General features: G+C 40.4%; 1 protein-coding gene across 1 annotated transcript in view; it reads left to right on the forward strand.

Annotated features, from left to right (window-relative positions):
* hmcn1 (hemicentin 1) overlaps nucleotides 1-23,976 on the forward strand; it is a 79,563-nt gene that overhangs the window by 18,229 nt on the left and 37,358 nt on the right. The window contains exons 3-21 of the mRNA XM_035653568.1: nucleotides 930-1,088; nucleotides 1,179-1,301; nucleotides 2,571-2,742; nucleotides 3,613-3,719; nucleotides 8,026-8,146; nucleotides 8,250-8,513; nucleotides 8,602-8,746; nucleotides 9,518-9,639; nucleotides 12,863-13,132; nucleotides 16,212-16,353; nucleotides 16,624-16,751; nucleotides 16,912-17,025; nucleotides 17,122-17,280; nucleotides 18,296-18,487; nucleotides 18,572-18,667; nucleotides 19,988-20,115; nucleotides 20,231-20,375; nucleotides 21,865-21,977; nucleotides 23,175-23,334. Of these exons, the coding sequence (XP_035509461.1) occupies nucleotides 930-1,088; nucleotides 1,179-1,301; nucleotides 2,571-2,742; nucleotides 3,613-3,719; nucleotides 8,026-8,146; nucleotides 8,250-8,513; nucleotides 8,602-8,746; nucleotides 9,518-9,639; nucleotides 12,863-13,132; nucleotides 16,212-16,353; nucleotides 16,624-16,751; nucleotides 16,912-17,025; nucleotides 17,122-17,280; nucleotides 18,296-18,487; nucleotides 18,572-18,667; nucleotides 19,988-20,115; nucleotides 20,231-20,375; nucleotides 21,865-21,977; nucleotides 23,175-23,334 (2,860 nt within the window). The remainder of the gene's footprint in view (nucleotides 1-929; nucleotides 1,089-1,178; nucleotides 1,302-2,570; nucleotides 2,743-3,612; nucleotides 3,720-8,025; nucleotides 8,147-8,249; nucleotides 8,514-8,601; nucleotides 8,747-9,517; nucleotides 9,640-12,862; nucleotides 13,133-16,211; nucleotides 16,354-16,623; nucleotides 16,752-16,911; nucleotides 17,026-17,121; nucleotides 17,281-18,295; nucleotides 18,488-18,571; nucleotides 18,668-19,987; nucleotides 20,116-20,230; nucleotides 20,376-21,864; nucleotides 21,978-23,174; nucleotides 23,335-23,976) is intronic.

Below are 23,976 nucleotides of genomic sequence, written 5' to 3' on the forward strand. Positions count from 1 at the left end.
CCCCCCCCCCCCGTGGCTTAAAATCATGGGTCACTCCGTTCCAGATGTTACTTTTGAAGGTGATGCATCATATCTAGCTATTGAACCCCCACACAGACAGAAATGTCTCTGTTGGAATGCTGGAGAGGACATTTGTCTTTGACCCCACCAACAAAAGACAGAGTGACCATTCACACATACTGTCACACATTTTTGTGTTGATTTTTAACTACAATCCCTTTGTCTATTTTTAGCTGCATATCTAAAAGCTACAAAATTCATTAGATATTAACAGTCTCTTAAATCTTTTTCATGATATAATATTAATGCTATCATGGATTGCTGATAGGAAAGTCTGGCATCAATTCAAGTCTGGCATGAAAGATTTTCTCATGTGCTGCTAATCGAACACTAATGTTAGTGCTCTACTAAGTGTGTTCTAATCGTCATATTTAATGTATCCATGTGATTAAAGCACTGAATCGACACTGCGTGATAATTATGCATTACATACACTCATTAGGTATCATCTATACGATCCAGTGCAATCCAAAATGCCATAAAATCTAATGATGCCTATAATGTTCACTTGTCATTGACATTGTCATAGAGGTATTAACTCTATATTATATGTTTATATGTTATATGTTNNTGGTGTTGTACTGGACTGCATTTTACTGATTTAATTATGACCTAAACGTCTAATTGAATTTCCATTTCCAACATCAACAAAAACTGAACATTGTATAGATGTTAAAGCAGAGCTTATGTATAGGATTGCATTATATTGTACAGATGTACCTGATGAAGTGATCATATATAACCTTAGACTAGATTCTTTACCAAAATGTTTGCTAGACAAAATCAGAGAACTGTTTTGGTGGCTCACAAACACACACATGCATATGTACGTGTACACCATATGCTGATGATATCCTTCTCTTTCTCAGGGAGGTGGGGACTGTCCAGAGATGAGCATTGGTGCTATTAAGATTGCCTTGGAGATCTCCTTGCCAGGATCATTTATTTATGTCTTCACCGATGCCCGTTCCAAAGATTACAAGCTGACCCATGAAGTCCTGCAGCTCATTCAGCAGAAACAGTCGCAGGTATGATTGTTACTGCAATATACAGTAAGTTGTATACAGGTTTAGACATAAAGAGATCACATTTTTATATCTGTGTATGTACGTGTGTAGGTGGTGTTTGTGCTGACAGGGGACTGTGATGACAGGACTCACATTGGCTACAAGGCTTACGAGGAGATTGCCTCCACCAGCTCTGGACAGGTCTTCCATCTAGACAAGAAACAGGTCAATGAGGTAAGTGCATTAGTGAACGAAAATCTCTATTCTCTTTGCTTATCTGCAGTTTTAAAGTTTCAGAGTCAAAATTTTTGGGTTTCAAAAAGACATGCTTTGGTCACAGTATTAAAATAATTTCAGTTTGACCTGGGTTGTACCCCTAAACCTGTGTAAATTAAATGGTAGTAGAAGGTTTTACAGCCTGTTTTATGTATTTTGCTGTGCCCACATTCAAGTCTGTGCAGGAAACATTTAATTGATTGATGCATAGCGTAGCTCTTTTTAACCTTTCCAAGAAATGTAAATCAAAAGTCTTGGACTGGGCAGTGAGTCAAAGCCAGAAGTTTGAATACGTTTCTGTTTTATTACTATAAGATAAGAGTTGTTGCTATGGGAGAAAGGGATTCTCGATTTTGAGCAATTTTCTGTGAAGACTGCATGAGAGTCCTTCACTCTTTTTCCCTCTTTTTAGTAAGAGTCTCATTACTCTAATGTATTTACTTTGCTATGTCTTTCTGTCACATTTGCTCATCAGCAGCGTAATTTTCACTAAAAACATGTTAGTAGTCAGTAGCAGCCACAGCCACAAGGGCAGATTTTAAAGGAAGCAAGAAAGCTTCAGAAATGTAGTTTTGTAGCTAGTTTTGAGAAATTAGATCATGGTTTGGTTTGTTTGCAATGCTTATTCTAAATAATCTGATTTAAATTCACAACAGCTTGTTTCTTTAAGGTACAGATGGAAGGAAATACCTGATAAATCAAGACATTTTTTGTTGCATTTCAACAGTTCAGTCAAATCATTTATTTTTCCCTGTGCAACCGGCTTTACCTTAAGAAAATGAATGAAATGAAATGCACTTTATCATATTACTCTCACATCTTAAATGCCTGCTCCTTTACACATTCTGAATTAAATAGCATCTGGGTCTGGGTCTCACACAGTAGCTGTTCAGGTCTCCTTAGGGACACGGGGGAAATAGGGGGGCAGTACACGGGGGAACGTGAGAAACTTCCTGATGAACGCTTTGCACATGTTTAGGGAATGACCTTGTATGCAGCTGAGGGGGTAAAAGTGTTTGTGTGTGTGTGTGTGTGTGTACTATATGAGTGTGTGTTTGTTAGTTTGTAGATTATTCATGTTTTAAAATGAATGAATAAATTGACTCCTTTTAACAGTGTTATTTTTTTAAACATTGAACATTTAAATACTTAACCGTATCTAGCTTCTATGCCATCATAAAGACGTGTAATTCCTGCATTCTTCACATTTCCTTCCCATCGCTGTAGGTTCTGAAATGGGTGGAGGAAGCAGTGCAGTCATCCAAGGTCCACCTGCTGTCCACTGATCACTTCACTGGGGTCAGCAACACTTGGCAGATGCCCTTTGACCCCAGCCTCAAGGAAGTCACTGTGGCCCTCAGTGGCCTAGCACCCAACATTGAGATAAAAAACCCACAGGGTATGATAAGTGTTACCATACATAAACAAGGTTGTCGGTGCGTTAAGTGTATGTACTTATTAATACATATATACAGATGGGTGACAAAGGAGATTTAAAAAAAATTAAGAACTGAGTAGAGCAACATAACAAATGCAGATGCTTGTATACAGGGTACGGGTGCTCACTGAATGGTATAAAAGTATGAATATGTTATGGTCTTCACAGTAACCAGATCTTAAACTACCTGAACTTCTGTGGGAGATTTAGAACTGACTTGTTATACAGCATTCTCCACCACATCATCAAAACACCAAATATACCAAAGTATTGTTTGGAAAGATTATCTTTCATTTCTCCAGTAAAGCAGCTCAGCTTTAAAGAGTCAATGGCAAGGATAATGGATGCTGTTCTAGCTTCTCATGGTAGCCCAACAACTTACTAAGCCACTTAATGTTGGGTTTTCCTTAAATTTGTTGCTAACTAATGTCACTAACTAGTCAAAAACTTGTATGTTTATTGTACATGTATTGGTTATACTGATATCTTAGTTACTATCTAAACAGTGGTGTCAGTCCCTCTAAAACAATAAAAGAGAAAAAGCTTTTTGTAGACTATTGTGGATAAGGGTTCAACAATCACGCATGAAGAGTTTGAAGAAGAGGAGGGAATCTTACTTTTAGGACACAGACCAGGTAGAGTTAAAAGTGAGTACACCAAAAAACATCTCTATGATAGGACTGGATTGGACCATGTCCTGAATCTGTATATTTTGACAACTAACATCAATATTTTATAACTTGCATCCCTGCATCAAGAAGTGTTCATTAGTATCAGTCAAAGGTGCAGAAAAGATGAATGATTATCTCCGTGTTCATGGTTTGCCTCTAGGGAAGGTCGTGGGGAAGAGTGATGGCCTCACTGAGCTCCTGCACATTCCCAACTCTGCCAAAGTTGTCAACATCAAGGACCCACAGCCTGGGATGTGGTCTATCAAGGTAAACAATTCATTCTTTACCTGGGAATGTGTGTAAAATTACAGGCTTCTCCTAACAATTCCCAGAGCCGAGCTGTCCTTTAAAAAGACTTACTGCAAATAGTTCAGTAGTATACTTGGAATGAGGTCACAACTCACACCCCGCAAGGGAGCTATGCCCTTGAGGAAGGTTCTTAAGTTGAATTACTGCAGTAATATATCAGCATGTTGAGGTACAGTGATATGTAATCAATTTAACATACGTGACGTCTGGTTAAAGAATCTCAGAAGCAAACAAAAACATGATCAGAAAGACATATTTGAGATGATTTTTAAGACAGGCCTGGAAGATGAAGAAAAAGCATGTTCAGGGCTACTGCTGTCAACACAACCTGCTTCATTTTTGTTTGGGGCACCCTTGCTGTTGTGTTCCCTCACAGAGTTAAAACTGTTGGCACCCTGCTGTCAAGGTAATGCAAAAAAAGGTCATGCATTTGACTGCCCGCACTGTCGATGCCAGATGTTGGGAATTGACAAGCATTTTTACCTGAGTGATTTGCTGGAGGCCTCAATGGCCCCTGTATTCTCGCTACACTCCTGCTGGGACACTTACCCTCATCTCTGCATAGCTGTGTTATGTGTTAGCACCCATTTGATTTACAGGGGAAGAGATTAGATGAAAACTGTGTCATCTCTGTGTTTCCGCTCGAAGAAAAGTTCTGTTGTGAGCACGTGAGGATGCATGCACGCTGAACCTGGGCTGTTGGTTCTCTTAAGGATTATTTCCCCTGATTCATTTACTCTCTTTTTATTCTTTTTATTCTACAAAATATGGTATTTGTTTTTCATCACTTGCAAACCCATGAAACAACCCTGAAAGCGACTATAGTTTCCCTTTCTCGTTGTGCTTCTTTTCTCTTCTTTTTGAGAAGAAGTCGCGCCTTTTAATGCCTCTCTAATCCCCTCTCAGTATGGTCTTTATGGGTATTATGGGAGAACTATTGTATTCATAGTTCAAATTACATGCATTAATTCATTAGGTTATCTCAAAAAACTAACATGAATGTGGAACATACATTCGACATGTAATGCATTTTGTTTTTGGAATAAGGTTGATTTAGTCTATAGGATGAAACAAGGCCTTTCCAGCTGTGTCTACACTTAACCCTCAGGTTAATCTCATGTTGTGGTCTGTCACTAAACACCAGCGTACTGTATGGAGCCCTTTCTCCGTTCACACAGGAAAACTGGCAAGAGATCAACATTTAAAACTGTAGCATTGCTGGCTGTCTTTGTCCTCCTGTGTGATAGAGACTAAAAAACACTCAACAATATGTTGCATTACCTCTGGCAGACCTTTTTCAACTTTTGATTGATTGGATTGGATTGGATTTTGTGGCTTCATAACACTTTTTTTTCTCTATCAGTGGGTACTTGTTGAACAAAACTCTGGGATTAAAATGTGCTCAACGGTGAATAGTTCTGCATCACTGTGTGTTCTGTTTAATATCAGTTTAAAACCACATCAGAAGACTTTGATTGAGGTCTTTGCTTTCTTTGCCAATTAATATGGTGACCTGTTCCATGGACAGTGATCATAGAAGTGATCAGGGAAATCAAACAGACATAAAAAAGATATATTGCATCCTCCTGTCTTATTTCTGTCCTGTGTTTGCCTCTCATTCTGCTCCCTGTCTCATCTTTCTTCATGAATCTCTGTCACTTATCTTCTTTTCTGTTTCCTCATAAATCTTCCTCGCCACACATTTACTCCTCTAATTCTCTCCCACAGAGCACAGGAGGCTCTCCTGTTCTCTCTCTTTAGTCCCAATACATGTTGTTTTTCCCATTTCTGTTCTTGGACACTACCTACTACTACCAAACTCAGTCCCCCACACTAATCTGCAATCTGGCCTGCAGACTAAAAATATCTCCCTCTTATCTGTAGCCGTGTTTCCCAGGACATCGAAAAGAAATGTGGATAAATACTTTAGGGGGATTTCACTGTTCTGCCATGCTGGGTTTTAGTAAGGCTAATGGCCCCTGACACCCCTCTGTAACGCCCAGGCCATAGATTGTGTGTGAAAAGGAATTTGATCCTTTTTAATCTGCCTTTAATTGGATGTTGAGTCGTTCTAAATCTATAGTATATTCTACTACTATTACTAAATGTAATCTACTTGCAAATACTGTATTGGTGAAGAAGAAATAGAAGACATTTTCAGTTTTTCTCTAAGAGGAAATGATGATGACCAGGTGTGCACAGAGAGATGTCAATCAAACAGTGGCCCTGTCGACAGGTTCAAATGCAAACTAACAAGTGACAATACTTTCCCAATAACTGATTGTTCTTTAACCTTGGTCAAGATGTTACTGGAGCCATTGTACATGTCCAAATTTAAAAATAATAAAAAATCTTTATTAGTAGTGAGCAGCTCCTATATTTGTGGTTTGTGGGACTACAGTGTCTGTCAGCAACACTCAACATTGTTATATGTATATAGTTTTTAAGCTTCATTCCTCATCACTCCCTCATGCATTCATTTAAACTTCATATTGAATTATATAGCGCTTGATGATAGTTTAGAAATGCTGTAATTTTAAAAGCATGCAAACAGCCTAAAGGAAGAGCAGTGCGGGTGACCTGCCCTACTCTCGTTCTTTGTGTCTGCTTTCTTCTATTTCTGAGTCTGCTTTCTCTCCTAAATAAACGCATCTAATACTTGTATGTAATGGGGAAGAAGAAGCAGGGCAGTAAATTGAAAGGACTTAAAGTGGGACATTTCTCATGCCAAACACAGAGAAAACAAAGACTAAACAATGTTTTGAACTTTGCACATCACCTTTAAGTTAAGTCCCCCTGTCCCCTCATGGTGCTTGATACACTTATTTTGCTGATTTAGATTTGTCTTATCCAGGATGTGAATCCAGATTCAGAGCAAAAATTATCTATTATACCTTGCAGGCATTGTCGTGGTCAGTGTATATTGATATACATTTCCTACAGAAAGGCCATTCAAAATCAATAAATATAATATAATATAACCTTTAAAGAATCTCAAACAATTCAGTTCTGAAAAGGGGTTTTGCATGTTTGATGCAAAATCTCACATCATGATTTATAATAGGTCAGTTTTCTAGCAAATCAAACTATGAGAGTGTATGTGAGTAAATAGTTTTCTTTATGGTCTCTCTTTTAGTCTTTGGTGTTTTCATTTATCTCACCTCAGCCACACAAGAGCTGACTCAGCTTAATGAGGGTGTATTTGAGACCTGTGTTGGTCATTCTGTCTGGGTGGGTGTGAAATTGGGAAATGAGTAGCTTTAATGACAGTGACTATTCTTGTCTTTGGTAACAGCATAACCTTTAGAGGACCTCTCCCCTGATTATTGCCTCATTTACAACCAACTAAAGACCCGGGATAATTCCATGGCGGCCATTAGGGCAGGTTTGATGACCACAGCATGTATTGTTTTTCATGATTGCTGGCATTAGCATTTAAGGCTCTGCCAGATCCCCTTTGTCCTGTTGTTACCTCATTGTTTGAGCTATTTCACCTCTAGCTTTTTTTATCTGTATGCACTGCACTATCCTGTTTGGTGGTTTTCTTTTCACAGGGGATTTAAGTTTAGGTCAGGTATGACTTGGTAATTGTAAAATACAGTAAAATACATTCTCTTTCATTTCAGACAATTGCAAATGACAGTTTAGGTTTGCATGCCTCGCTCTGCATTGTGAGTCAGTGTCTGTGACACCTCCAGTGTTTTTAACCTAAGGTGAGGAGTTTCCACCTCTCACCAACCTATATTTCATTGTAATTACTCTGTCTCTGTTTCTGCAAAGCTTCAGAAGACCTCCACGTGTTGAAGACCGCATGAGCCATTAGCCACTCTTTGATTATAGTGGTTGTGTTTGTGTAATTAAAGCGTGAATGTCAGACTGATTGGGTCATCTCTGAATTGTGGATGTTTTATAAGCTCAGGTGTGAGATATCCGACAGTCAGCCTTGACTTACTTAGAGCGGCTTGTCTATACATGCAGGGATGGTTGGCACACAAAAGGCTGTTACACAACCTTCCCAGTGCCGTGTCTGTCATTTAGACCACTCAAAACTGCCTTTATTGCAAAAACTCTTCTTTCTTTTGTTTTTTCTTGAGTTCTATAAAACTAATAGCGATCAATTACCAAAAATACTAAGACACAATCACATCATTAAAAGAAAATTAGAAACACAAATGTACTAACTAGTAGTTCTGAGTTACCAGACTTGGTAATCAGTCATACATATCAGACATACATATCTGTTTTTCCCCTTTCTTCGATACAGACCTCTAGTGAAGGAAGACACTCAGTCCGTATCTCAGGTCTCAGTACCATTGACTTTCGAGCCGGGTTTTCCAGAAAGCCCACCATGGACTTCAAAAAGACCGCCAGCAGGCCAGTTCAAGGTCAGTGAGGTCAACCTTACAAATTGTAAAAAAGAAAAGTGTTCACTTCCATCTTTTAGCTTTTGGACAGAAAAGAATACAGTATATGTTTGTAACTTTCCAGGTATTCCCACCCACATCCTCCTGAACACCACTGGGCTTTCATCTCCTGCTCGGGCTGACAGGCTAGAGCTCCTGTCAATCATGGGCAAAGTTATCAAAACTTTGCCAATCCGCTTCTACCCCGAGCGCCAGCCATACGGCCTCTGGAACATCACCGAGTTCATCCCACCCAACGAGGCCTTCTTCCTGCGGGTGACAGGATATGACCTGGACGGTTTCCTCTTCCAGAGAGTCTCCAGTGTTTCATTCTCCAGCATTATACCTGGTCAGTGATGCAGGTTAACCCCCATATTTAGAGGACAATGTGATCAATTGCCTGAGTGATTAACTTTGTCTGCTGATGTCTCTTTTAGATGCCCCTAAGGTGCTGATGCCAGCCACCACTCACGGTTACTACCTCCAGAGGGGGGCTGTCAGCTGCCAGGTAGAGAGCCTGATTCCCTTCACTCTGCGCTTCAGCAGGGACGGGAGGCGACTTGGGGTGGACCAGCTCTTCAGGTGAGCCGGGCTGGGGAGGACTTTGTTTTTCAGTTCAGGGATTGTCATTTTAATTCATGTCAAGTCAATTTTATTTATATAGCTCAGTATGGGACAGACAGAAGCATATAAATACATTTTAAAAAGACAGCAGTAAGCAACACAGTGTGCAGGAGTTCTTCTCATTCATATATCATAAATCACAAATTTTCCTCAATGTTGTTCCTAAATAACAGTCCCAAAAGTCAGATATCATAAGGAAAAGACATGCTATAAAGTAATTGTCAATATATGCCAGTTCCATATGATATGTACTTTTACCATAATGTTATTTTATCCATGTCCCATTTTGTCAAAAACAAAATAAAACTCACCAAAACCGCCTTGGTTAGTCTTTCCGCTGTTCCAACAGTCAACAGTTTTGTTTTGTCAAAGAAAAAGCCCTTAAATCACAGAGTTAGATCTGAAAATAGTCTGACTCTACACACTGTTGCTGTAGAAGTTTGTTGCTGGGCAGTGGCTCTTACTTGTTCTTCGTAGGCAATAAATTATCAAATTAAAATGACAGAAATCACGCCAAAAAACAAAAAACTCTCCAGCAGGCAAACAGACTGGATCAAAACCTTTTTATCTCTGTTGGAGGAGGTTAAAACTCCCATATTGTGTTTCCATCTCTACACTCCTGTGTGACTAAATCTGACTGGATTTTCACCAGATCAAGGCATGAATTCAGCATTATTCTCAACACATAGTGAGGACAAAGGTATTAAATGCTTTTCCTTTTGATTCTAGTGAGTCTGACAATGCATCATGGGAAATAGCCGAGGTAACCCTGAAGGATGAGGGCTACTACGAGTGTATTGCTATCAACAGCGCTGGGACAGGAAGAGCTCGCACCTTCCTGGATGTATCAGGTAAGCACACATAGACTCACTCACCCTGTCACAGGATAATCGCAGGTAATGCAGTAATTGGGAGTACGGTCTAACTTAATATAATAAAATATCCTGAGATCACTTTTGTTATGATTTAGCACTATAGAGATAAAATGGAATAAAATGGAATCAAATTAATTTCATTAAAATCATTATAAGCTGACACACCAAACTCTCTGTCAGAACAAATCAACTCTGTTGTGTACTACAATTATTTATTACATATAACAAATGAAAATGAACAGAAGCAAAAGGAATGTATTAACAAGAAGAAGCAGTACTTTATTAATCCCTCTTGAGGAAATAAATTTTTTTCACACACACACACACACCAACACAGCACACACAGCTACACTACACACGAGCATCACACACATACACACACACAGGTCTATTACAACATTTCAGAAGGACTCACTACATAGACAGCAGTGTTGACTTTGGTCAATGGACTGTAATACTGTAGTTCATCTCATGGTGAGCTACCCTCCATCACAACATGTAATGAGCCAGGACTGTCAGACAGGAATGCTTCGGGGCTGGCAAGCATTAGACTGTCAACAAGTGTAATTGGTGTGTGATGGATCTACTTGCAGGTCGGTGAGCAACTGAAATTAAATAGCCTTTTCTTCGTGTGCTAGAGCCTATGTATCTGCAAATATGTAAATCACATGTCCTGTGAACGCCAGCGTTCTATCATAGGCAAAACGGACTGTCGCACTTATCCAGACAGCAGCCTGCTACAAAACACAAGGGCGACCAAGTAACCAAACAAATTAGCTGCACAGCTGCAGCACATTAAACAACATGTAAAGGTACCTGCAAATGTAACCTCGGCCCAGTTAGATGCTGGTGTGGTCCTTGGCCTTCAACCGTCTGCCCATGACAAGTCGGCTACAGTGCAAGTTTGTTTTCTTTGTCTCTCATTCCCTACGGTCTGACACCGGCACTCTCCAGATTACCAACTGCTGTCAATTAAACACAGACACTGATCTGCATTTCTGATATTTCCCCCAAAGACCCTTTTTTTCCCTTTTAATAAAAAGATTAACAATGATTTAAAAAAAACATATTGAAGGGTTATGGTATTAAAGTTGTCCTTAATGTCCTATATCATGAAAACAACACTTAAAGGACACACACATACTGTATAAACACACAAAATACCTTGAGTGAAGTGGTGCAGAAAGATAAAGTTTACATCATGCTGAGTAGATTTACACACATGCTCAAACACACTTACAGTACTTATGGACATAAGGTTGGCCTCCGAGCTGCAGTCAGTATCAGTTGTATTTTATAGGGTTCTCAGTTTCTTGCTGTGGATCCCATGCAGAGAACCTGCATAGTGGCAGAATTAATGTAGCTTTATGGAAAATGTTACCCTAACATGATGCTGTAATCCATGCCTCACAGCAATCATGTCATGAGGTTTATGGTATGGTTTTTGTGCCTGATTTGTAAAGCAATGGGCTGTAAATATGATGTAAGATGAGAATGCATATAGAGTTGTAAATAAGTTCCAGGCTGTGCACCAAGAAAAACTGTGAAAGAAAACAGTACAGTGATAGTTTACTATGACTCAGGTGCACAGTTTCAACAAAAAGCAGTTTGAGCTCAAATACTCACTTGTCACAGTGATAATAAATGCATAACAATTTACGATCTCACGGAGAAATTCCTAATCTAAGTAGTAAATTACTTGGATGATGATTTTGTGATCATCATGATTGTCAAAGTTTTGAGAGCAGATAAAAGCAGTGGGATCATACAATGATTTATACCTTTGGTCTCACCGCTGGCCAAAACTTAATTTTTGCCTATTTCAAAATCCTCTGTAGTGCATTTATGTTTCAGTCTGAACCCTTTCCATTATGAGACACCAGAGCTGACACCAGGAGTCCCAGTGCAGTCAGTAACGGTCTCCTCGTCCAAATATTGCAATCCAAAAAACGTCTTGCTTCGCGAAATTCACTGGAGCCTCATCAACATGATGGATGCCAAGCAGAAAGGAAGAAGATGGAGTGCAGAGAAAAAGAGAGTGAGAGGTAGTTGAAAGACGCTTTGTGAAACAGAAGAAGAAGAGCAGGAGCCAGGCAGGGATCTGTGTAATGTATGAGTGTAACTCTTTACTGTACCATCAATGTCCACAAGTGCATGAAGTGTGCATTTCAGCCTGTATGTGTGTATACAAAAAAAAGAGTGAAAAGAACAATTTCCCCCTAGGGGATCAATAAAGTATTTCAAAGATGCAGAGGCGACTTTGTTTGTCCAACTTTTACCTCTTATGATGCCTCCAAAATTAGGTGAAATGAATCCTCCTCAGCCCCAACTCCAACCTTGATATTCTTAACAGGATGGCAAGCCTCCGCATTTGACACTTGTACACACAGAAACACACACAACATAATACCCACTCAGATGCCAAATTTATGTCATCCTAATCCCAGTGAGCTGTGCTGAAATCCCCAGCATCCTCCTTCTATCAGAGCCAAAGCCTCTGCTACCTCTCCTCGCCCTCATCTTCTCTTTCTCTCCCTTTTCCCTCCCTTTCCCTTTTCCCCGCTTAGCTCTGGCTCTCCCCTGAAAAAAAAAAAGATTGACGACACACTGAGGCTCAAGGGATGATGTTTTTTTTGACATGGTGCTGAGAGAAAAGACAGAGATAGTGAAAGAGAAAGAGAGAAATAATATAAGGAAAAGGACGATTGTTGAACATCATTCTTTTAGGGGGGGTTCACAAAAAGTTAATTTCTTTTCAACACAGCTAAGATACGCTACATGGAATACCTTTATACAAAACTAAGAAACACACACATCCAAACACATACTGTAGGTAACAGCAGTGCATTATATAAGGGCTAGACAGAATTCAATTCACAGAATTTATTAGTGTCCTTTCTTTCAAAGAAATAAAGAAAGCCAGAAATATATTTAATCTGCCAGTCCCTCAAATGTACCTGCTGGTGTTTTTCCACCTTGATGCAAGCAGATAGTAGTTTTTGCAGAGAGACGGATATATTTAGGGTTAAAAAAAAAATTAATTAATTATGGTCTGCAACACTGACTGGAAAATACGACATGTCTCTACATACGTAATTGTCAGTAAGAAAGTAACCCCTTGCTCTGAATTCTTGTTTAGCTTTCTTTATGATGTAAAGTTCCTGGCAGCTGCCAACCACATTATGCCCTGATCCTGCAGAGCCGCCTCCAGCCATCACAGTCGAGGGTAATGTAACCGTGTCTCCTGGCTCCCGTGCTGTCCTCACCTGCCACGTCGTCAGCACAGTCAACTTCAACCTCACTTGGCTGAGAGGAGGCCACGATGTCCGTCTGGACCCACGGGTGCACGTCCTGACCAACCTCTCGCTACAGGTTTCCTCTGTGACCCCAGATCAGTCGGGCTGGTATGAATGCATTGCTGTAAACGAAGGAGGGGTGACGGCAGAGCGAATCTACATCACCGTGCAAGGTGAGGAGTGTGTGTTTGTATCTGCCTGTGTTTAATATGATTCTGTGGTGTCAGATATGAAATGTGTGAGAAGTGACGTTGGAAACGAGTTGTTCAAATATACAAAAGCTTGTGCTACCAGGCTACAGTTAAACTTTAATTTTGTTGGTTCTGCATGTGTGCGTGCTTTCATGCGTTTGCAAGACTTTGTCTTTGGTATGTGTGAACATTTCTTCTGTGTGATTTACACCGTGGGGGAACAAGACTCTTGGCAAACACAAACTCCGTCCCAAATACACAATCGTCTCCCCCCGAAGTGCCCCCACCCTTCTTCCCTCCCTAGCTCCCTATAATTCACCCTAATGCTTTATGGTATGTGTGAAAATTATTTATGCCTGCCTTTCAGGAAGCGCTAAAGTAGAGTTTTCCACGTCCCGACAGCTCTCATAGTCTTGTTCCTAACACTTCACTGACACTGAATCACGAACACTTTGTTGTGGAAGAGAGTATCGGTGGCTATCTGGCCAGCACCACAGAGCTTCAGGCCGGGCCGGGCCAGAAAACGGCAATGTAATAGAGCCATTGAAACCTGTCATTAGCAGATGATTTCAGCCAGAATACATTGAGGATAATATAGGAGGTATAGAGAGCTGAGAGAAAGCAAGTGAGAGCAGCAGAGAGTTTTGTTTTACATAATCCAATCCATACAAATGAACATCCAGTATTTATTTTGTTATACAACCATCAGTCCAATGACAAATTAATTTAAAGACCATACGCTGCTTACTGTAGCCTCAATTCCTCCTAGTACTGTATGTGTCCTGCCAGGTCTTAAAGCTTTTAAAATACTACTTCTACTTCTACTTGAATCATTGTAAAGTTTACTGTTTAAACTTGTTAACGGTTGTCTCAATGACACAGATCTAAAAGTTGCAGGTTTAAGACCAGTGCTGCAGACAGGTCATTTGGCTCGTCTCACTGAATGATAAGTTGCACAGTTGACCTTAAAACATTTCCCCTGATTTAACTGGATATATTTTCTCTTTAACATCTCCTCCACTTGTATGTCTTTTCTTCATATTATCCTCTCACAAATGTATTTTATTTATTTTTACCAATTTCTTACTGCATCTTCTTTCTTTTTTGCCTCATCTCTTTCTCTCTCTAAAACAGCTGTCTGCCAGCCCTGGGGGTTACCTAATTACCCCCTGGTCAGTCCCCTCCTAGTTATTAGTCTCACTTTGAAGTGAGTCAAGTTTGCTGACATCTTACAACACTTGGACAGTGGAACTGAGTGCATGTCCACACTAAGACAACTACATTTGAAAACGCATCTTTTCTTTCCCTTCTGAATGTCAATATATTACACAGTACAGGTGTTGTCATTAAGATGTATTTAGGTGTATTTTGTCAGACAACTTTGTGTTGCTTAAGCAATTTAATCACTGTTTTCTGCTTATTCAGTTGTGGTGGAAGAGGAAATTGATTTGATTTGAGATTTGAGAGATTTTGAGGTTGTTTAAGAGCAGGAGAGGACATAAAGGAGTTTGTACCAGCTGTGACTTAGTAACCAAATGTCAGATTTGATGCAAAGTTTTGTTGTTTTCCAACCTGAAATAGGATGAAGAAAAAGAGATTTGCAGCTGTTTTCCTGCTGTTTCAGTGTGGATGCACATTGTCGTTTCATGTAAACAGCATTTTAAAAACTATAAAGCTTAAAGTGCATGTTGTCTGATGAAGGGAGATAGTATGAGGGAAACAGTCAGAGAAGAGAGGAAGTAGAGATAGTAGGAGGATGCTTTAGGAGTGGGAGTGAATGCAGATGAGCGAGGGAGGAAGAAAGAGGGAAAGATGGAGCAGGTGATGAAGGGAGTGATAAAGACAGGCTTCTTCCTGACACACTGAGGCCGCTGCTGAGTCAGGGTACAAGAATGTGTCTTCCCTCTCAGAGGAACCTCCTTGATCCTGAACTCAGAGGTGTTCCTGCCCCCCTCAGGGCAGGGTCACCTCGTGAGTTAGAAGAAGCAAGTGAGGAGGGAGCCTGGTTTGACTGTAAGCGCAGAAAAGGGCCTTACAGTTATTCTGACGACCCTTAAACTTGTCTGGGTCAAACAATCAGCACAGTACAGCCTTCAAAAATCATCAAGTATTGCCTGTAAATTTATTGTCAGCATCTGGCAAATGTGCTGTATTTCTTTCAAAACGTGGCATCACTGATGATTGAAGTTGAAGCATTAGTACAAATCTATACATTCCTTCACACATACTGTACTCATATTTGTCTGTTCAACCTTTTAAACCTGTGACTACTGGCCTTCTATCACCCCAGCATTTACCCTCAGCCAACCCAAAGAGTCATATTTTAGTTTGTAGATGGCATGCAAGGAATAAAACTTACTGTCTCCCTTCTGGTAATAGGAAACAAGAAATAGCTTAAAATAAATCCCTTAGATGGACACAAATTGGGATTTTGTTGTTTTGGAAGTGTTCTGTCTCTCCGTTCTGACTACTAGTTCTCACACTGTATTTTTATACACGTTGGAAAGGTCAAAGACTCTGGAGATGATTTTAGCAGTGGGAATAGAATAGAGAAAACACGCCCTTCAAGGATTGAGTTGCACATCATGAATCAATTGGAAAATCTTTTGAGATTCCACAGCTTCTCCGGGTCTGGATTCAATATTCCACCCTGTTTCACCAATAAAGAGGAAATGATGGTGAAAGATACGCTGCAAAACATTATTAGCTGTAGTAACAGCCATCACTCTTCCTGCTACAGTGACTAATAAAATGTTATGCTCTGTTACATCTCGCGGCTGAGACTGAATTCAAGTTTGATGTGTCTGACATTTCTCAAAGCCAATTACACTCATTTCCTAAATGATGGAAGTAATATTTAATTAAAACCCAGTCTTTCTTACTTTATTCTTTATTCTTAAATCGACTGTTTAAAAGAAAGATTATTGACTGATTGATTAAATTTAACCCATGCTATTATTAAAATATATGAAGTGAATGGAGTGAATTAGCTAAAAATAATAATGATTAATAGATTGATATGACGAATTTGTATTTTTTTATCACTTCTCTTATCCTCCAGAGGTGCCCAGAGTTTCAGTAGAACCTCGGAATCAAACCTTTACAACAGGAGATGAAGTGAGGATCAAATGCTTGGCCAGTGGCTACCCTCCACCCCGTCTGGTCTGGACCCACAATGACATGTTCATCATGGCGTCCAGCAGGTGAATTCATTTCTTTTTACATGATTTGAGGACTTGTATGTATCTTAATGTCACGATTTGGACATTTGACAGTTTTAGGAGAGAAGCTGGTTATTATGAGAGCTGGAAACTACTATACAGACACTAATGTGCTGGTGTTTGTGTTTTATGTTATCGATCAATCAGAATCACTAGTTTTACTTCTTCTCTCAGTCACACTCCCATATACACTTTTTTATAAATGCTGAAATTCCAGTGAAGTACTGAATTGTGTATTTTTTACATGTTCAGATACAGGATGACTCCTGATGGCACACTGGTTATTAGAAACATGGAGAAGAAGGATGGAGGAGTGTATGGCTGCCTGGCCAGCAACCGGGCTGGGACAGACACAATGACCTCCAGTCTCACTTATATAGGTGAGTGCAACAACACATCCAGAACCATTGGTTATTCTTGCTTATCCTTTAAAGGGTAGTGGGAGGTGGGAGCCAATCCTAATGGACATTGGGCAGGAGGTCATACAGTATCTGTATTTTAATTTGCTCTTTCTTGATGTTCTGTCTCTCCTTCTCCTAGAATCTCCTGTGGTGACAGTTGCTTTAAGTGATATCCTCATTGGCATTGGAGAAACCACAGTGATGGCCTGTTCTGCGTCTGGAACCCCACAACCTGAGATCTTGTGGTACAAAGGTAACACCTTGAAGCGCTTGGAGCTAAGATAAACCCAATGCAAATTACAGAACCAAGCTGACCACAGTCCTCCGTTGCATTTGTTTGAATTACTAGGTGAAATCCAGCTGCATTCATCGTCTCTCTTGGATGTGGACACGTTAGGAGGTACGCTGACAATCAAAGAGACCCAGGATGTCGATGCTGGAGATTACACCTGCGTAGCTGTCAATGCTGCTGGCACTTCGTCAGGAAAGATCTCTCTCGATGTCGGAGGTGAGCCATTGGAGTGAATGTTCACACTGCAACATTATTTGTTTGGTATTGATGGAGTCATTGCTTGTTCCTAGTGTTGGTTTGTAGGTCTGTAGTAGCTTTTAAGCCCCTGTTAGGGACCCTCAACAAACTCATGTATCGCTATGAAACCAAGATCTGAGGCCAAATGTATAATGATAGGCTACAGACATATGAACACTAATATGCACACTCTTTAGTGAGCTGAACTGATTGTGATAGGTCTGTGGCCAGGAGAAAAGTGTGAATTTAGACAGACCTTTATTTGAAGCATAACCCTACACCATCAATAAATTGTCTGTTATGGCTCACAGTATATTAAACTAGCGTGCGATGTCTGCGTGAAGTGATACAAAGGCTGCTTTGGTGCTGTTAATGAACGATGCCTTTGCCAGACCGAGGACAGAACGAGTCTGGTTTACACATAAACAAGGTTACACAAGGGTGTGTCAGTATCCATGTAATGACAGTGGTGTTCTCACCTCCCTCTCACCTTTCAGCCAATCACATACCCCTGCTATTTTAAAGCTAACAAGCTCAACAACTGCTATTAAATTTACCCAGTTAGCTCCTGTTAGCTAGAGCAGCAACAATGCCAACATTATTCTGCTGCTGCTGTAAATAAACACAGTGCACAGTAACTAAACGTCTGTAGCTTTTAAGGCTAAGCTTAACAAGCCGGCCTAGCAAGCTAGCTGTGAGCTTATTACTCAGCATCAAAGCGGAGAGTCCATGTTAGCATTGTTAGCTAGATAACTCTGAATTAACTTGCTAGCTACTGCCGTTAACACTGTCTCACTCACTTTGAAGCTAAATAATAAACCAAGCTCACAGTGCTGCCTAGTTAGCCAGCTAGGTTAGGTAGCCTGCAGCATTGTTAGGATTAATACATAAAAGGTGTTAGTGATTGGTTGAAAGGCGAGAGGGTTGTGACAACACTACTGTCATCAAAAGGGACATTATGAAATGTAATTTATATATTTTTCCATTTCTCCAGCTGCACCCAAGTTCACCCGAGAACCATCAGATGTGGCGTTGGATATCGGCTCCAATGTGACCCTGCCATGCCTGGCCCAAGGACACCCCGAACCACAGGTCACCTGGAGGAGAGAGGACGGACTTCCCCTTTCCAACAGGCCCCGCACACATGGCACTGTTACACAAAGCAGGGGAGGTCTACATATAACCAGTGAGTTTTTTTAAGGGATAATGTGCAAACATTATACATGTAAATGCTTTAGGTTAACACCTAAATATCCTTTTTTTCTCTCAGGCCTGTGGGTGGAGGATGAGGCGGTATATGTCTGTGAGGCTCAAAACCACTTTGGCAAGATCCAGACCCAGGCCAGAATCACTGTCACTGGACTGGGTAAGTGCAACCTCAGAAATGCAGAAGTGTAGCTGAACTGATTCGTGTCCAACTTAAAATACTGTATTTATATTCCTTTTTTCTAAATGTCTGAGCCCGATATCTGCTTTTCATGTCCAGTACATTTTCTAAAACAACATACAGTACCTTTGAGAACTTACATCTGGCTTTATGTCTTTGTGGGTGTATTTCAGGTTTCAGTCTTTACACGTGAGTGTGAGTTCATTAGCACATTTCAGTGGGTGTGTTTGAACACATGTGCCTTGTTAACCACTGTTTCTGTTTCACCGTTTTCTCTACAGTGGAAACACACTGAGCTCTTATATGTGGGCCGAAGGTTAGAAACCTCAGACCAATCCAGATCACATATATTACTGCCCCACTGCCCCAAATCCCTACTGACAATGTTATCTCATGAGAGCCACACACACACACACACCCAGTGCAGGAGCACATGTAAAGTAGCTTCTTTGTACAATGGTGGAAGTAGAAAGCAATGAAGTCGGCATATCCATAGTTTGTATGTATGTGTGTGTGTGTGTGTGTGTGTGTGTGAGGTTGCGTTCCCAGGCGAGTCAGGGTGGTCGTCAAATTCCCGACGACACCCTGTTGTCTATCACAGCCCCCACCAATGACATCAGCATTGTTTGTTTGACCACAGCCAAGCCATTCAGGCAAATGGCGATGTCACATGTCATTATGTGTGTGTGTGTGTGTGTAGCGGTATGCATATGTGATGGAATAAAGGGGTGTGTTGATACTTTTAGCAGCTGCGGAAAATTTACACTGTATATGCTGTATTGTTAATGTGTTTATAGCAACCAAGCATTCATCATACCGTACACACACAAACACTTACACATGTGCATCCTTTGAGTTTTGCCAGTGGTAAAGACCTTTTGGTCAATAGTTTATTATTTTTTGTCTGAAAATATTTAAGAAAATAAATACAACCTCAGTTTTTTGTCCATTCTGTTGACACACCAAATTTGGAACATTTGTCATATTTCCTGCATTTTATGACTATGTCTGGGACATGTAAGTAATTGTTTGGGTTGTTTTGGTTGAATGCTTTCAGACACACAAAGGTACTTGACCTTGACCTCTGCGTGTGTGTGTGTTTGGTCTCTATGCACAGAAGAGGCTGCTACCTACTTATTGTACATCTCAGCGGTATCGAATAGCTTCACAGGATTTTTACAGCTCCCTGCTGATATGAAACTATTTAATCATTTTCTTGAATACTTTCCTGTCATCCTCTCAGCCCCCCTTGCTTTTTTGGACAGAAGCCCTGTATAATCGTTTTATTGCTATCTGCAGTCTCGCCTGTCATTGCGATGAGTCCGACTGTGCTCAGTGTGATCGAGGACCAGCAGATGACTTTGCCCTGTGTGCTGTTGGCTGGGAATCCTCTTCCTGAGAGACAGTGGCTTCACAACTATGGCTTGGTGAGGACACAGAGAGAATATTCACAGTTTTTAGATGTTTTCCATGCCTTTAATTTGCCTCTGAGTTAAATAACCCCGATTTCATTTGGACCTATTTAACCTACAAACCTCTCAGGTGACCTCAGACCAGTATGTGACAGTGAGGAGGGACGGCAGTCTGCATATCGAGAGAGTCCGGCTGGACGACGCCGGTGACTACACCTGTTTGGCTGAAAGCGTTGTTGGGGCAACCAATCATACCACCACTGTCAACGTCTATGGTAGTGTACAAAAACATACATACAGTACAAACCCAACTATAATATGCACAAACATTTTAGGAAAAACTTACAGTCTTAAAGTTAACTCGTGGAGTTTTTGAGCACTAGTTGGACCCATATTGTGTTCTATCAGTACACTCACCAGAAAAACTGAGATAACTGTGATATTTCTGTGAAACTGTGAAACATTTAGCAAATGATTTATAACGCACTATAACATAGTTACAAGCAGATTAAAGTGTTTACAAGCATGTTTTGTGGGGACCCATATTTGGATGCTGGTATATAAACAGAATAAGGGCTCTTAACCTCATGAATAGGATTATCTTTGAGGTTGTATTAAAACCAGGAGCAGCTGTATAAACAGAATAATGCACAGCAATATAGTAAAACACAGTTGTAATGCTGTACTTGTTGACAAATACTGTACATTAATAAACCCTTAAAAGGTCCTCATAGCTGAGTACAACTACATTATAGTGGGTTATAAATCATTTATTAAGTGTTTGTATTCAGCTAATAAAGGCTAAAAGGGGTACTTTAAGTTAAGTGTTGCTGAAACAATCCAATGTCCCTGGTACGGTGCATACTGGGACACTTCTCCTCCATTTATGCTATGATGATGTTTTATGAGATATGAAATGCCCCCTCTGTGCTTTCTTTCTTTTTCATTCTGTTACCTCCTCCATTTCTCAGTGCCCCTCTTAAACATCTCCTTTACACTGCAGAGGGCTCTTAACCTCATGAATAGGATTATCTTTGAGGTTGCATTAAAACCAGGAGCAGCTGAGGGTAATAACAGAGTTTGGAGCACAGTGAGGAGGGAAAATGTGTTCTCCATTCATACTAAAGTCAGTCATTGCCAGATTCTACCAACTTAAATAAAGGAATTGTCCGCAGCATTTACGTAAAAGTTCTGGCTCCCTCTGTGCTTGAAATTAGGTCAGTCCTTTTCAGATGTACATAAACATAGCACTGGACATGTATGCTATGTAGGTCAGTGTATTGTTAATTTGCCATAACATAACCTATGAGAAATACTTTCCATAGAGCCTACATAACGCAAAGTACATACAAAGAGTGCACATAGAAGACCACCATGCAATACCGGCTTGTATTGTGTACACTGTGTGTGATTTTGTTGTTTAGTTAAATCGAATTTTTCATTTCCAAGAAGATGCTCCAAGCCTCCAAGGGCTGATCTTTTCTACAGATTCCCAGGATGACAACAAACAAAACAGATAGTGAAGGAGGGAGGGAAAGACCAAGACAAGGAAGAATAAATGCTGTATGTTTGTTTAGGAACAGGTTTTCTCCAGATGCCTATGAGACAAACAAAAAAGTTGTGGCACTATATACAACAACCAAATGCACAATATTTCCAGAGCATCTTCCAACCATTAGATTTTGTCAGTACTTTAATATGTATGTATGTATGCACAAAAACATATTGTATTAACTGTGTCTTATTCATTTCTTATGTTTCCAGTGATTCCTACCATTCAGTATGGTCCTCAGGTGTTCAGCACAATTGAGGGCACACCCATCACTTTGCCTTGCCGTGCCAGTGGAGTACCCACCCCTGAGATTACCTGGGCCAAGGTATGTATTGGCAATATGTTTCCGAGTATAAAGTAAGCCACAGTAAGAGCCAGAAATCTGCTTGCAGTGGTGTGCTGTTTTCCTGCCACCGGAGACCTTCATTTTCTCTGCTTGAACGCCAAAATAATAAAAGGGAGATAGATGTTGAAATGAACCACATGAAATGAGTATGTACCTGAATCAACAGCCAAGATCACATTTTAGCCAAATATCACCAGATGAGACTCCACAACATGCAGTCTTTACAAAACTCTATTGCCAAACTAAGCACCAAAGTCATAATTTATTACTGACAGCTTCACATATTCAAGAGGCATTTTATGACGTTTTGACTCACAAACTCCCACTCATGCACAGATTCACCTCTTGACTCTTAACTTGTAACTGATTGCTGTTGTGCAGCTCATTTGGACTGGAAATTTGAAACTATTTGTTTTGGGAAGTGGTAAGCTCAACTCGAAATTGTTTTCTCAACTACAAGGGAACGGGGTCCTTGTGTCATTTTAGTGCAATCCGTACTCTATCAACAAGCTCTGGAAAGACAATAGCACATCATAGGAATGCCTGTATGTCTGTGTGAGGGTACATGTGTGTGCCTCATGTGCTGTTCCATGAAATCAGCTCTACCTGTGATCATTAGCCTGTACAGCAGGCTCGGTCCTTACATGTGCTCTTTTGTGTGTTAGTGTGTACTATAAGTCAGTGTGTGTATGTGGACAGTCCCTCCCTCTTTCCATCTTTTACACTAGTTTCTCGGAGTTGTAAAAGCGATGCTGTTAAAGTGAACAGCGCTAGAGGGACATATGAAACTAGACCCTGCTAAGTTTTGCACCAGCTGTTAAGATGTGATTCCCTCTGATTCCTTTGCTGTTCACTGTAACATCAATCACATCAAGTCAAGTTGGACATGTAACATCCGAAAGATCCGAACCATCCAGAGATGACCCAATGCTGATACAATGACATCACATTTGCATCGTATTTTGTTTCATTTGATTGTATAACTACTAACATTTTTATTCACAACCTTTTTATTTAACAGCAGGGAAGAAAATCAAATCATAAATTTAAGAACGCTTAGTAGGTCAAACCACACATCCTACCTCTTTCTTGGACACCATGTCCTGTCTTAATAAAGCTGAGTTAATGAAACAAACTCTGGCCCCTGCCCTTTCCCTGCTGTGATTTGTTTTGTAGGGTGGGGAGCTGCTGAACTTGGGTGGTCCAGCCTTCTCCCTGGATTCTGACGGCAGCCTCCTCATCACCTCCCCTTCTGGAAACGAGACTGGAGAGTTCATATGCGCAGCTACCAATGCTGCCGGCTACGCCTCCAGGAAGGTCCAGCTCACTGTCTACGGTAAACCTCATCGGCTAACGGCTAGACAGAGTCTGTACAAAGAGAGAGGAGCTGTATGTAGCATTTATCATTAACAAATTATTCTATGTTCTATGTATTTTTGCTATGAGCATTACCAAGAAGTCTAGCAGCATCTACCAGCTGGCAAACTACATTGCAAGTCATGTCACTGTGTCAGAATTTGCAAGAAAATGACTTCATACGACAAAGATTGATGGATAACGCTACAAAACAGGATCTAATATACACTATTTTGTCTTTGGCAGATCCTGTCTCCTCAGTGTTATTTATTCTTAAAGCCAGCCTTAAGGCCAAACTTCTTGACGTCAATGTTTCTAACACACAGTCATATCTGCTTTTGATAGTAATTGGCCTTGTGTGTATATGTGTGCTCAGCAAGGCATTTTCTCCACTTTCCTTACAGCCCTTCTTGTAAGTGCTCAACCTCTGTGTTCGTAGTGAGGTGGAGGTGGTTCTTAATCAAATCAAATAATCAAAAGGGCAGTGATACAAGTGCCAGCCTGCTTTCCACCTTTTTTAATTGAACTGACACAGTTGGTGTTCAACACATGCTAGAAATTGCAGTAATTAATCTGTAGCCCATTCATCAATCACTTTAACCAGCAACTAATATCCCTGATA

The sequence above is a fragment of the Morone saxatilis genome, unplaced genomic scaffold, assembly GCF_004916995.1.
Source record: "Morone saxatilis isolate NCDOM2014 unplaced genomic scaffold, NCSU_SB_2.0 Contig12, whole genome shotgun sequence".
Classification (NCBI taxonomy): domain Eukaryota; kingdom Metazoa; phylum Chordata; class Actinopteri; family Moronidae; genus Morone; species Morone saxatilis.